The 15,097-nt window shown below is 48.2% G+C and overlaps 1 protein-coding gene across 1 annotated transcript in view; it reads right to left on the minus strand.

Moving 5' to 3' along the window:
- The window catches only part of EHD4 (EH domain containing 4), a 92,472-nt gene that overhangs the window by 49,705 nt on the left and 27,670 nt on the right, over positions 1-15,097 (minus strand). The window contains exons 2-3 of the mRNA XM_068549893.1: positions 11,025-11,201; positions 303-400 (exon numbers count right to left, since the gene is read on the minus strand). Coding sequence (XP_068405994.1) covers positions 303-400; positions 11,025-11,201 — 275 coding nt within the window. The remainder of the gene's footprint in view (positions 1-302; positions 401-11,024; positions 11,202-15,097) is intronic.

Genomic DNA, 15,097 nt, shown 5'->3' on the forward strand with positions numbered 1-15,097 from the left:
TGAAGATTTATGTGAGGTGGGTACTAGTATTACATGACAGTGTTTAAAGGAATTAAGAGGTTATGGCTAAGGCTCCAGAACGTTCCGTAGTTGAAAGAGCAGAACCTTTGACCATATGACTTCCTGGTTATTTCCTGGGACCTCTTCAGCTCTGGACCCTGGGGCTGCCCAGGGATGCTGGGGGTGCCCTGGAGGATGGATAGAATACAACAGGGGCAGAAATCCTCTGCCAACGTCAGAGAAAGACTCAGCCAGCCCCGGGTGGGGAGTGGGGGGCACGGAAGGGCAGGGTGGGCACTGACCTCGGCTGATGCGCTGCTTCTCCCCAGACAGGATGCCGGGGCTGTCGATGACGCTGATGCTCTTCAGGACCTGATTGGGCAGCTGGGAGCACATGAATCTGGAAGAAAGGGATCAAAGGTGGGATCAGAACCTGCACGTTGCAGAGTGCTCTGTCCTCGGAGCTCCTTGGCCTCTCCTGGCTACTGACATCTTCTGAAAAGCGGGGGCTTGGAGGAGATTGATGGCACCTCCGCTGGAGACTAGATGCTGGTCCACAGGGCAGCTATCGGAGGGTGGCCTGGCACCGGCTGCTCCTTACCACCAGATCCCTTACTGTTAATTTTATTTTAGCTAACGTTTATTGAACACAGGTATTTTACAAACATCATCTCATTTGTTCCTCATATTAATCTCATGAGGAAGACATTACCATTTACCTCCGGGAGGTTATGTAACTTGCTCAGGGTCACTCAGAGCTAAGCTTTAAACCCAGGTCGGTGTGACTCCAAAGGCCACCAGCCCCACCCACCCCTCCTCTATCCTGCTCCTTAGACAAACGTCCCAGGCTTTTCCTCCCCGGGAATCCCATGCTTCCTTCAGGGTCACTGCCCCACTGGGCTGGAGTATCCCAAGCTCTGTCCAGCCCCTGCTCACTCCCAAATGTGACAGCAGAGGTGCTAGGGCCTGTTTTCACTGCCTGATGCCCCAGGGACATGCTACAGCTCCAGGCTCAGGGTGGGGCAAGCACCTGTGGGCAACACCCCAAATCCTCCAGGTGCTTTGGTGCCCTAAGAGTGGACGAAGGGGCAGGGGTGGGCAGGGCCCTGGCCAAGCATCTCCCAGCCTCCTTCCTTGTCCATCACCTTCCCGATACCACCTCCTCCTTCTCATACCCATCCCTCTTCTGTGGTTCCAGTCGGCTGCCCTGGTGTTGGCCTTGGAAGCAGAGTGAAGTGGCAGGAAAATTGCGACCTGTGTGTCAGCAGACCTGGGTTCAGGTTCAGCTCATCCTTTGCCAATAACTTGCCTGGGACCCTGGGCAAGGGCTTCCCCATTCTGGGCCTCAGTTTTCTCATGTGTCAATGGAGACACTTGGACCAGGGGCTGGTGAGGTTCTTTTAGCTTTAACACGGTGTAACTCTAGAGGACCAGAGGGAAATGCTTTGTTACTTCCACCCCAGGCAACCTGGGGGGATCTCCGTTAGGCACTGTGTATGTTTTAAGGCAGAAACTAGAGTGTCTCTCCTTCTCCTATATTGTAAATGGCTAGCTTTGGTATCTGTGTGAGCAGAAGGCTTGAAAATCCTTGGGGAAAGCTCAGTTCTTCCATTCAGTGGAAAAGGTGGGATTACTCAGAAAGTAAATATGCTGGGAATGCAGGAGAGGGAGGCCTGCCCAGCCCTCACAGCGCACACGTGGACAGCACAGCCCCCAGGCAGGCGTGGGCAGGCGTGGGCATGCGTGGGCAGCCCTGAGAGAGACGTGCAATTACTGACATTGCAAATGAACTTTCACTGAAGGTGCTTGGGACAAGTTTCTCAGACATTGTTTCCCACATTTTCAAGTCAGCCTAGGAAGATGTAGGAATGATAACTATGATCATTTTGCAGCTGGAAAAGTTGAAGCACAGAGCAGTTACGACATGCGAGGCCATGCCGCTAATGCGTGGCTGGCTGGGGACTGCAGCCTGAAATTTCTGATGTCAGGTGAGTAGAACTCAACCTGTAAAGTTAAAAACCTCATAACATTAAAAATAAGGGGTCAAGTTAATTTATGAGAAGCCCCTCATTTCTGATTTTCTCCTGCCCCTCCACCTTTATAAACCTCACTGCCCAACACTCAGATAGCAGATCTGTGAGAATAAAGTGCACCGGGGTCACTACACATTCTCTGTAAGTTCACAGAGCAAAAAACGCCATATTCAAGTCTCTAGAACTGGGGTAGGAACAGAGTTCTGAGCACATCTGTGGTGGACTGCATTTCCTGTGGTAATTCGGTCTCTTATCATAGTCCCATCCTTTTTATCAGACGGCTCAAGACATCTGGCAATGCTGAGAAAACTGCACATATGTGAAACTTTTTCACATAAAGTATTCCTGTGAGAGGCAGACCTTTTTCCAGAACCACAAGCTCACACTTGATACCAATTTTTCCAAAACACAGAACCCCTGGATTCTAATGTGAAGTTAACAGAGGGATTCAAAATTTAGAAACCATCCACTCCCTCTGTACAAAGAGACAAGGTTTCAACAACTCCCATGCCTCCTGACGTGACAGCAGAGACAAAATGTGTGAGCCACAAAACAAGATGGTCTGATGTGGTGACATCGTCATGCAACATACAGGAAGCAGGCCCAGGGCCAGGAGGGATGACTGCAGACAAAAGGGGGGAGGGGAGGGGGGAGAAAAGAAGAGGGAGGGGAAGGAGGATGGGGGAGGGGGGAGGAGTGGGGGAGGAGGGGGATGGGAGGGGAGGGGGAGGAGGGGGATGGGAGGGGAGGTGAGGAGGGGGAGGGGTGGGGAGGGGGAGGAGGGGGAGGTGAGGGGGAGAGGGAGGGGAGGGGAGGAGGGGGAGGAGGGGAGGGGGAGAGGAGGAGGGGAGGAGGGGGAGGGGGAGGAGGGGAGGGGGAGAGGAGGAGGGGAGGAGGGGGAGGGGGAGGAGGGGAGGGGGGAGGAGGGGAGGGGGAGGGGGAGGCGAGGGGAGCTCTCCAGGGGCACCCCGAGAGAGGGTGACAGGGGTTGTATGTGCAGAGCTGGACTTTGCAGAGCTGGACTTTGCACAGCCTGCCCAGCATGTGTGTGGGGGAGGTGGGGAGGTGGGCAAAGGAGCACAGGGCACAGTCAGCTTTCAGACCCCTGTCTGGGGGCATGGCCCACACTCTAGGGGTTAGAACCACACATGTGTTTTCTTAAATGGTTGTACTATAATCAGAAAAAACCCTAATGCAATGCTGTTAGAGCAATCTTGTCTTCCTTTGATGTTCCATGAAAGGAAGGTGAAAAGTGGGTTATTTATCGGGTATAACACAGTCAGCCTTGGGTCAGGCCTTTCCCACTGATATGACTGCTGCAATGTTTCCAAGCACAGATTTGCTGTCCCAAGATGGATTTCCTACTTCTTTCAGAGGGACTAACAAGCATAAAGTGTACCCATGCGTTGCCTTCTACATTTCACGTGAAATACGCACATGTGCCAGTTAAGCCCAGGAGCCTCACGTAAGCTTTATGAAATATGTCCCTCACCCAGGGCTGGCTTGATATATTTTATTTTTGATAAAAGGAGAGGAGGAGGGGATCGAACCCTACATTGGACCCGAATTCCCTGTCACCCCACAACCAAGGAAGGCTTAGGGGTAGCAGAGAGGGGGTGAGTAAAGGAATGGTCTGGGCTATAAGGTCTCAGGCCGGTGGCTAGAAGTCCTGCGGCACAGTAAGACAAGGAGGTAAGGGGATTTCAGTTCCTAAAATCACCTCCAAACACTAACATTCCAATTCAATGATCAATATTTTAAAAGAGCCAGGCAGTAGCTTAATAGTGATGTGATCTCCAGTGCAGTGATACCCAGTAGTTGCAGCAATAATCAAATGGCACAAGCATCCACTGACCACTTACTGTGTGCCAGGCACTGTCCTAAGCACTTTCCATTAATGCACTCAAACATGGCCACAACCTTCAGCAGTGGGGCTGTGCGCCTCCATTCTACAAAGGATGAGACTGGGGTGGAGGGGAGCAAATCTGGCCACCCCGAAAATGTGTCTCATTGGCATGAGGATTAATTTAGGCTGGTTATTTTTTTTTTTTTTTAAAGAACTGGTCTTTTTTTTTTTTTTTTTTTTAATAAGTATTTATTTATTTATTTATTTTTGGCTGTGTTGGGTCTTCGTTTCTGTGCGCTGGCTTTCTCCAGCTGCGGAGAGCGGGGGCCACTCTTCATCGCGGTGCGCGGGCCTCTCACTATTGCGGCCTCTCTTGTTGCGGAGCACAGGCTCCAGACGCGCAGGCTCAGCTGTCGTGGCTCACGGGCCTAGTTGCTCCGCGGCATGCGGGATCTTCCCAGACCAGGGATCGAACCCGTGTCCCCTGCATTAGCAGGCAGATTCTCAACCACTGCGCCACCAGGGAAGCCCTAGGCTGGTTATTTTTAAGGCCCAGAAAGACTCAGGAAGAATCTTTGACCTCCCCTCTCACTGCCTAAGGAATGTAGACAGAGGACCTGTTCCAGGAAGGGAGCTGTCACCAGAGATAAACACAGTATGAACTAGCTGCGTATATGGGGGGAACCTCGCAAAGTCCGTTTGTTAAAACTCCTCTCTGTGTCCCATTGTCTCTGCATGGCCCAGCGAACATTTGTTTACCGAACATTATTTTCCAGCTCTGTGTCAACTGCCTTCTTCCCCTTACAGGTTCCAAACCACTACCCCCAACATCCTCTTTTGTCTTTAACTGAAGATGGTATTTAAGGTGAGGGCTTCAGCCGTCTGGGGGAGTTAGTTACTCGGTTTTCCTGGATCTCTCCCATGTATACACGTAATTAAATTTTTGTTTGATTTTCTCCTGGTAATCTGGCTCATGTCAACTTAACTCTTGGACCAGCCAGAAGAACCTAGAAGGGTAGAGGAAAATCTCTTCCTCCCCAACAAGGGCACAGAAGGGTCACATGCCATAACTTGCCAAGTCACATAGCTGGGAGGTGATGGAGCTGGATGCAAACCTGGCAGTTCTTACCCCAGTCCGGCTCTTAACTGTTAGGCTGCTACTGCCATTTCATGCATTTGAATCACCGCTGTTTATCTTTATCAACAGAAGGCAACATCCTAAAATAAAGGAGTGACATGCCATAGCCCTGGAATTCCCCACCAAAGAGGCCCCTCTGTGTGACCTGCTCTCAATCCATTGGTGGAGGGCGGAGCAGTGACAGGGAAACAGATCTGGTTCTGGCCGTCTTCCTTCTCACTCACCTCTTGGCCTTGGTCAGGTCTCTGAGCAATTCTACCAGCCTGAGGACTCCCAGGTTGTCTTTAGGTTCAAATAAACCTAAGCTTACAATGGAAGAGAGTATGGAGCTGTTTTTGCCCCAGTTCACTTTACTGATAAGCATAAGATCAGAGAGATTACACGACTTCCTAAATTGGCAGAGTGAATAGCACCCAATATGCAAAAAAACTTTGACAACTAACCTGTAATAACCAATTGTTATTACATGGTCCTACCACAAAGACCTGATCTAAACTTCTACTGCCCAACAGGAATTTAATTTCACATCCAGACTATGAAAAGTCCACGGTTATCCCTTAGACTGAGTCTTAATTGGAACTACCACTTCTACAAGCAAAAAGATGGTTGAATATTGGCAATTCCATGCAGTTCGACCTAAACATAGACTTTTCTAAATCAAACCTCCCTCTCCCAGCCACCACAGGGGGAAAAGCTGGTTTTCTGGGATGACAGGACCAGGGCTGTGCAGGCAGCTGCCAACAAAGAACAATGGCTTGATGATCCAGGAGCCACCACAAATCCTGAGGTTAAAGATTAACGGGAAGGGCTTCAGGGAGTTTATTATGGATAAACACACCACAAAACCCAAAACAAACCACCCTCCACCCCTAACCAGTTAATCTCTCATGTTTAAAAAAAAAAAATTAGTTTTGCTAGTGAATCAAGAGTGATTCTTGGCAAGAGCCTATTTTTCCTTAATTTCTATGGCTAAATTATCTGGTGGAGCCAGCATGTGTGTGGACCGATGCTGTTTACTTGCATTAAATCAGTTCTTTAGGGGCTTCCCTGGTGGCGCAGTGGTTGAGAATCTGCCTGCCAGTGCAGGGGACACGGGTTCGAGCCCTGGTCTGGGAGGATCCCACATGCCGCGGAGCAACTGCGCCCGTGAGCCACAATTACTGAGCCTGCGCGTCTGGAGCCTGCGCTCCACAACAAGAGAGGCCGCGATAGTGAGAGGCCCACGCACCGCGATGAAGAGTGGCCCCCGCTTGCTGCAACTAGAGGAAAGCCCTCGCACAGAAACGAAGACCCAACACAGCCATAAATAAATAAATAAATAAAAATAAAAATAATTAAAAAAAAAATCAGTTCTTTAAAAAATCCCAATGGTACTGACTATGTAATAGTCACAGTCTAAAAAAAGTCTATTGAATGAAGCCTCATTCAGTTACAAACATAGAGGTAACGAATAGAGTATAAGTCCAAAAATACATATATATATTCTATTATTGCTAAATCATTACGCAAATTTAAGACAGTGGAGTTTTTTTGTGTTGTTGTTTTCATTGGTTTGTTTTTATCACACCATCACCACCATCAGGCCTGGCTAAAATGACAGGAGCATTGGAAGTACTGTTTAGATTCCTTCAGCTCAAAAGGAAGTTTCAAAATTTCAAGCCCTAGGGCCAGCAATTAAAGTTATTTTTCAAAGAGAAACAGAGAAGTAAATGAGATTAATAATTTCTTCTGTGGAAGTCTACTATTTAATCCTAAATTGTAGATCCTAAACTGAAAATGATGTCTGTAGCTATCTGGATTAAAAAAAAAAGATTATCATTTTCAGAAAAGTAGATTGAGGGAAAAATTTAACATCCGATCCAAATGCAGGCTGCAGGGGGAAGTGTCAGAGGCCAACTCCTGACATTTCTTGAACTGACCAAAACACGCTGGTGTCCCCCAGGGCTTGTGCCCTCAGTGTGCTGCTGGGTTGTCCCTCCCCTCTGTGAGGTGGAACTGCCTCCTGACAACAGACTTTGGAACCTCAATAACCACATTCCCATGGAGCAACTCCGAGACAGGCGTGCCTGTGGGATTCCTCTAGAAAGTAGAGCAGCACGGTGGAGTCTCAGAATGTCGCATTAAGGTATTTTCCATAGAACTCTTTGTTCCAGACTCAACTCCTTTTCTTTTTCGATTGTTCAGGTATGGAGTTTCTATCATTCAAAGCTGTCTTTTTGGGAATTTGTCTTCGTTCCTCAGAAGTGCACTGTAAACCTCCCGTTACCTTCTTAGAAACCAGCCTTAGAGACTGAGGCTTAAGCTCCAATGGTTTGTTTAATGCTTCGAGGCTGGTACCATCTTGCGAAGTACTAAACTCTTTTAAAGACGCCCCAGGGGGCAGATGCCCAAGCCCACACCCTGTAATGGGAGGGGCAGAATAATGAGACCTATCCCATACGGGTAGGGGGGACAGGTTGCTCAGTAGGGTGGGGAGTGGAAGTTCTCCACAGCGGACAACCAGTTCTCCTCCCTACTAAGTACTGTATTTTGACCTAATTCCCAGAAAGTATGCTATGTAGAAAGAAGTTTGCCTGCCTTTAGAGCTAAGCCTGCTGCTGTTCCCACAGGGATGCTATAATTACATACACACATTTGAGCACCCCACGCTAACTGACCCTCTTCCTTGTGTTAGTGCTGGGTGAAACGGCAGCACTGCCGTGTAGATACAACTTAAGCAGGCTGTTTACTCTTAAGTACACTATCGATTTCCAGGTGGTACATCCCTAACATGTGAGCTTCAGGTATACATGGCCACCAGGTGGCTAGAAGGATAGGAACTCTTCTTTGCTGGTGCTTCGTGAGGTGCAGGGCAATAGGTAAAAGGGAAGAGGGAGCCTGAATTCTAACCCTGTCTCTGCATCTTCTTGGGCAAGTCATTTTACTTCTTTGCTCTCAGTTTTCTCATCTGTAAAATGGCCCTAGTATCATCTGTCTTATTAGCCCTGAAAAGAGGGTGTATGTGAAATTATTAATCTATAATTTAGGACATAATCATTATCATCTTCATCATCATTGTTGGCGGGCTAGATTGAGGACAGCCTTAAATGTTAGATAGAGGGCAGTAGGCAGTGATTCTCAGTCCAAACGTCCTCCCATTGGGCAGCTCAGTACAGCACTCACTAGCAGGACTCTAGCCAGATGGCCTGGGTTCCAATCCCAGCACTGCCATTTATCAGCCGAGTGGCCCTCTGGAAGTTAAATGAACCTCCCTCTGCATCAATTCCTCCTCTCTACGTTGGGGATAATAGTAGCACCTATGTCACAGGGCTTTTGTGAGAATTTAGAGCTAATTTACAAGTAAAGTTTAGACACATAGTAAATGCCATATAAATATTTGCTATTACTTTTCTATGTATTCTGAACTCAATTAACACGATTATGTAAAGCATGGGTTATTTTCAGCAAGATTTAAATTCTGAGATAAAGAACCTTGCCATTCAAAATCTTTCCTGAGGGACTTCCCTGGCAGTCCAGTGGTTAAGACTTTGCCTTCTAATGCAGGGGGCGCGGGTTCAATCCCTGGTCCGGGAGCTAAGATCCCACAAGCCTCGTGACCAAAAAACCAAAACATAAAACAGAAGCAGTATTGTAACAAATTCAATAAAGACTTTAAAAATGGTCCACATCAAAAAAACCCCAACAAACAAAAAACAAAGTCTTTCCTGAATGCTCCTTCTCCACTCTCATCTGCTGTATGCTTGGGATTTGAGAAAAAAATAAATTTGTTAGGGAAGTAAATCATCTGCCAAAATAAATGAAGCCAATAGCCACTCTCTCTAGTTTTTCCCTTGTGAATACAGACTTTATAACATGGGAATTCGAAAAAGGTGGCAGCTTATTTCTTTTTTAAGCCTTTGTCAGGCAAAAAGAAAATAAGACTAAGGACAGTGGTAATGAAATTGAGGGACTCCAGGCAGCCTTTCATGGAGGAGGCTCCTGTGCCCTGCACTTTCCAGGGCCTCCGGAACCTTCCAGGGCCAGTCTTGGGACAGGAAGCCTGGCTGTTGCCTGCCCCAGGACCACGGCTCCTGAGAGGCCCTGCTGGGGGAGCTTCCCCTCAGCTGTGGTCCACTTGTCCCGAGAGACCCTCTGGTGTTCTCCCTCCTGGGCTCAACCCTTACTTCTCCTACAAGGAGGCACGCTGGTGCCAACCAAGGCTGCCCTGGAGTTGAGGAGGACACTTCTGCTAGAGGAGAGACTCTGCAGGTGGAAAAAACTCATCTGGACAGTATTCTGCCAATCACCGTCAGCAACAAGATGGAATTTCTCTGCGACTCAATTTACATCATCTGAACATTTCTATTTATCCCGTGGCCAAGTTCCCTTGGTGCCCCTTGGATGCCTTCTTTGATTTGCTCTGGGAGCATAAACAAGCTCTTAGAGGAGAGTACAGATCCCTAGAGAGGTGCCTGTGGAGGCTGCCTGGGCCACTCTTGGCAAGAGCCACTGCACAGCACCTGGGCACGTCATTCATTCCACAGTCCTTGTGAATGGCGCACCCTGGAGTTGTGCGATCAGGCACCTTAGCCTCTGGGAGGACAGCAGTCAGCGGGGAGGATCTGTTCCTTTTTTTTTTTTAATCTAAAAAGTAGAAGTGCAGTTCAAGTCTCTTATCTGTCAGCTCTAGTTCCATGCCTCCCTAAAGGGGTTTGGAGGACCCCTCCCTGGCTCTGCACTCCCATAGCCAACTCCCTGCAACCAACCAGTCTAAAGCGGTAGACTCCTACAAGAGGGGAAGGGAGCGGTGAGGGGAACACAAGAAGAAAGAGAAAAGCGTTTTAAAAAATAGGCTAGGGGCTTCCCTGGTGGTGCAGTGGTTAAGAATCCGCCGGCCCATGCAGGGGACACAGGTTCGAGCCCTGGTCCGGGAAGATCCCACATGCCGCGGAGCAACTAAGCCTGTGCGCCACAACTACTGGGCCTGTGCTCTACAGCCTGCATGCCACAACTACTGAGGCTGCGTGCCACAACTATTGAAGCCCATGCGCCTAGAGCCCGTGCTCCGCAACAAGAGAAGCCACCACAGTGAGAAGCCCACGCACCGCAACGAAGAGTAGCCCCCACTCGCCACAACTAGAGAAAGCCCGCGTGCAGCAACGAAGACCCAATGCAGCCAAAAATAAACAAATAAATTAATTAGTTAATTTTAAAAAAATAGGCTAGGAGTGTCAAAGAAGAAGAGGGAAGGGAAGGGAAGAGCAGGTGGTGCCTGAAAGTGCGGAGCTGCATCCAGGACAACCTGCTAGCTTGTCCCCTGTCCTGTACCCCACTGTGTCATTGGGAACTCTGGTGAAAGGTAGTACAAATAAAACACATCTCCAATCAAGACAGAACCTCAGCTATCCTACAACTTCACATCTGTGAAATAATGACTATGCAACAAAATTAACGTTTTGTGTATTCTGACTCTATCTCCACTGCCTTGCTCTAATGAATGAGGAAGCAGCTCAAAGCATGGGACTGAGAAGCAAAAGGGACAGCCAGGGAGGTGGGGTGACAAGTCCTGGAAAAACCAAGACTAAGTCTGGGTGTCAGGAGAACTTCAGTGGTCCTCTGGGCTCAGCTCTCTGTGCAGGAGGCCCCAGCACACGATGCCTGAGATGCGGTCATCCAGCTACCATGTAACATTGCCAGCCACAGGGAGCTCACTACCTCACAAGGCAACTTGATCTATTTCTGTGAGACTCAAATTATTAGAAATTTGTTCCGTATACTGTGTGGCCTTATAATGTCCAAACCTGGGCCTTAGCTTTGCCCTCTGAAGTCACCCAGAGTAAGTATAAATGATCACTTCCTAAGAGAATTTTCTAGTATTTGAATATGATAGCAACTTTTCTCATAACTTCTCTCTTTCAGAACACACATGCTCTGTTCTTCTGGTTTTGGACCTTTACATGTAATGGGCAAGAATTCCAAGAACAGGTTTAAACAACCTGACCAAAGATTGCAGTTTGCTGGTCCTTACCGATTGAGGAAAGCATTTCCAAAGCGACTAAGCTTTCGAAATGGCTTTTTGGGGTCCACGACTAAAGCGTTCCCTGGGGTGCTGCCCTCAGTCTCCCCATACATCACGGCGATGAAGGAGTCGGTGGTGGGTTCTGGACCAATCCTCATGCCTGGGAAATCTTGCTCCAGTAAGTATCTGGGAGAGGGGAAAAGAAAAGAAACTTAGCATGTGGTCACAAAGCAAGAGGCCAGAAAGCTTCCTGGGGCTACCAATTTGTAACATAATCATTTGAAAACCTAGAATATAACCCCCAAGAAAAAGAGAATGATTGGCATTGTACTCTTTTGCTAATAATGAATTTTCAAAGCTTAGAATCTACAGACTTATTTTTTCCCCCAGTGTAAGGAGCCTAGTGAAAGAGGCAGACATCTTGCAGACCTGCTGGGCCTTCTCAAAGTGGACCTTAGCTCAGCACAGCCATTCCCGGTCACGGTTCCATTGGCACAATAGATACTACCCCAGAGAAGAGTACTCAGCCAGCACCTATGCGTCCTGGAAGACCCTGCTCAGGCCCACCTCCTTTAGGGAAGTGTCCCCGTCCCTCTAGCATGTTGGGGACACCTGCTCTGTGGGCCCCAGGCACCCTGCGCCTGCAGCCATCGTGGTGCTCACCGTGGGTGCTGCACTTCTCTGTTTGTGGGCCTTGAAGGCAGGCCCATATCTATGGCCAGATGTATATTCCCAGGACCCAGCACCATGCCTGCCCACAGAGGGCACCCAGTGTAGTGAATGAAATGATGAACCATCTCCTTCCTGATCACTGGCAGTCAATGTGGCCCCAAAAGCCTCCCTTGAGCATTTTACAGCTCCCTTGGGATCCTGGAAGTCGTGGCCATGGAAGATGATTGCCAAAGAATTGAGCAGCAATGGAGACTGCTAAGGGGAGGGCTCGGATTAGATATCACCAGGGCCATCCCTAGCTTTCTGTGCAAATTGGAAAAAGATGTCCCTTCCTCTAGGCAGACCCAGCCCTGTGCCAGGGCTCACAGCTTAGTGAGCAGGACTCTCGCTGGGTTTTACCCCCACGTGCCCCGTTGCCCAGGTGCCCTCATGTAGTTTAACCTGCATATAGTGGCCCTAGCAGATGTCATTGAGGATGTTCATCCAGGGGGCTGAGGAGACCAGCTGATGTGCTACAGGGCATAGGACTGGCTCAGTGGCATGGCTGGCATGGGGCAAGGGAGCCAGAGGTAGAGCTATGGGGAAAGTCTGCTCTCTGTGGGAAATGGCTGTGTCCTAACATTAGCTCCCCCTTACCTCCACCAGCACATCATTCAGCTGAAGCCACTCAGAGCCCCTCCCTTCCTCCCCACCAAGATTTCCTTTCCAGTATGTAGGGACACACTTAGGTATAGGTATGCCTATATGGATGGAATGGGATGGGGGGTGCAAAGACAACTCCCTCCTTCCTTTGCAACCAAAGGGAACATAAGGAGGGAGTATTTTGGAATACTTTTCACTAATTACCAAGCAACAGGTGGAAACGCAACACCTTCAGAGAACACTTGGCAGGGACAGTGAACGGCAACTGGGGGAGGGGGGCGGCGGAAGAGAATGCCTGTTTGAGCTGACAGAGCCTTGTCCCAGCCCTGCCAGGGAGATGATCCTTCGCCCTGGGAGGAGGCTCAGGGCAGAAACATGCACAACTTTCTGCAACTCCCCATTCCTGCAGCTTACAGTCTTGTTTGGTCCTAAACCATTTCTTTTGTTTCTAAAATGTCTTGACTGATCAAATTGAAGCCCAGAACCTATGATTTTATTTCCAGGGTTAGAGGGAAAGAACAAACTACCAACCAACCAACACCATTTTGCCATTTTTCTAAGAATAAGAAGTTAAGCCACCCTTTAGACTCATTTTTTTCTCTGTAAATAAAATTGAAATTGTTTAGCACTCTTAGCAGGCTGTACGCTAAACGTTTGATTTTTTTTTTTTAATCTAAAGTTTCTACATTTCTATGAACTTGTAGAGCACCAGAATAGACACAGCATTTAAATATGTCCCTTAAATTTAGAGTAAATGTGAAAAAAATCAGATAACAGCACCCAGCATTCACCAAGTACAGTCGACCCTTGAACAACATGGGTTTGAACTGCACAGGTCCACTTACATGTGGATTTTTTTTGGTAGTAAATACTACAGTACTACATGGTCCACAGGTGGTTGAATCTGTGGATGTGGAAGTACTGAGGATACAGAGGAAACGTGGGTATGGAGGGCTAACCATAAGCTATATGTGGATTTTTGACTGCTCAGAGGGTTGGCACTCCTAACCTGTGTTGTTCAAGGGTCAACTGTTCTCACTATTTACCTGGTGTAGTACAATACTCTGGGGTAGTATACACTATCTACCTGGTGTATACTAACATTACCCCCATTTTACAGGTGGGAAAACGGAGGCACCAGAAAGGCTAAGCAACGTGCCCAAGGTCACACAGTAAGTGTTTCAGTGGAGATGGAATGCAGGCAGTCAGACTCTAGGTCTTGTGCTGTCTCCAGATATGTTTAAACCTGGGCTTCAGTTGGTAGTTTGTTCAGAGATGAGGAGCACAAGGGGAGTTTCAGGGTGCCTCCATAAGGCACTATGGCCCAATTATTTCCTCCAAAGTGAAGGAAAAGAGCTCTCCAAACCGTCCTCCTGCATGGTCCCTGGGCTGCCCTAACAACAAGGGGCCAGCTCTCCCCATTCTCCCTGGAGAAAAGCTGGGGAGAAAAGATGCTATTTTTCAAAACATATTCAAACTTAATTTTTTAAAAACCTCAAAACTTTTTCAGGCACCTAGTAGACTAGTAAATATTCTTAGGAGCAGAAAGTTTCATGTTTATAATCTCTTATGAAATTCCACACAAATCTTAGAAATACTGATAAAAGCTACAGCGAGAGCATCACACATTTTGTGAAACTCCAGCACTTATAGAGCGTATGCAGAACGTATGGATTTCACATACACGCATGAATTTAGGAATTTAACTTTTACAGCCACTCTGAGATCTTAAGTCTGAAACCATTCAACAGCAAAGCTAGAAGTCAAGTCCAGATCATACCCATCCCACGTGCAGTTAGATTTCCATACCCCGTTTCCTGGATGAGGCAGTGCCAGGAGGCCTGTGGGAGACACGGAGGAAGGGGGACGACTGGGGAGAGGTGCCAATGTCAGCAGCCAATGTCACCAGGCTTCCTGCAGCGCACGACTCACAAAAAGGTTAGGTCCAAGTGTTGGTTTGAAACCTGACAGGCACTTTCCCATAGAATCAATGTTAACAGCAATGGCTGGCTTGCCAAGATAGCCGAAAAAGGGGCTCGTTGCTGGTCAAACTCATGAGTGGCCATGCAGGACTGGGAGCCTGGAGCTCCTCCCTCCTGGCTGGAGGCTTTTGCTTTTATACCAGGCTCAGCCCCATAGCCGTGGGGTTCCACACAGCGCCCAGCTTCTGGGACCCCAAGTAGGACCTGTCAGATACATGAGTTAATACATGACACTCTCAGCTGATTGCCCAGAGAGTCTTTACATTGGGGGATTGAGGGACTTGCCTGGCGGTCCAGTGGTTAGGACTCAGCGCTTTCACTGCCAGGGCTCAGGTTCAGTCCCTGGTCGGGGAACTAAGATCTCAGCTGTGTGGAGCAGGCAAAAAGACACCCCCAAAATGAAAAACAAATGCATTGCTACGTTGGGGGATTGTGAAACTCAGATATACTTCAGTCACACCCCTGGGCAGGCAGGCATGTGTCACATGCGGTGAGGGAACTAAGAACAGCCAGGACACAAAGTATCTGATGTGAACAAAGTGAGAATGAAGAGATAAGGTTCAAACCCAACAACGTTGAAAGGAAGAGTCTGAGTGGATCCTGAGGTGTGATGCACCGAAACGGGTTACCCACCCAGCCACATGCATGAGACTGATCAACTGTGATACTATTTTTTTTTTTTTTTTGGACACCTCAGAGGCTTTCCCAAACCTACAAGTTCCAGAGACTTTGTGGTGTTATCTGCAATAACAAGAATTCAAAGGAACAAGAGGCCATAGGAAGACT

This window comes from Eschrichtius robustus, chromosome 1 (genome assembly GCF_028021215.1).
Source record: "Eschrichtius robustus isolate mEscRob2 chromosome 1, mEscRob2.pri, whole genome shotgun sequence".
Lineage (NCBI taxonomy): Eukaryota > Metazoa > Chordata > Mammalia > Artiodactyla > Eschrichtiidae > Eschrichtius > Eschrichtius robustus.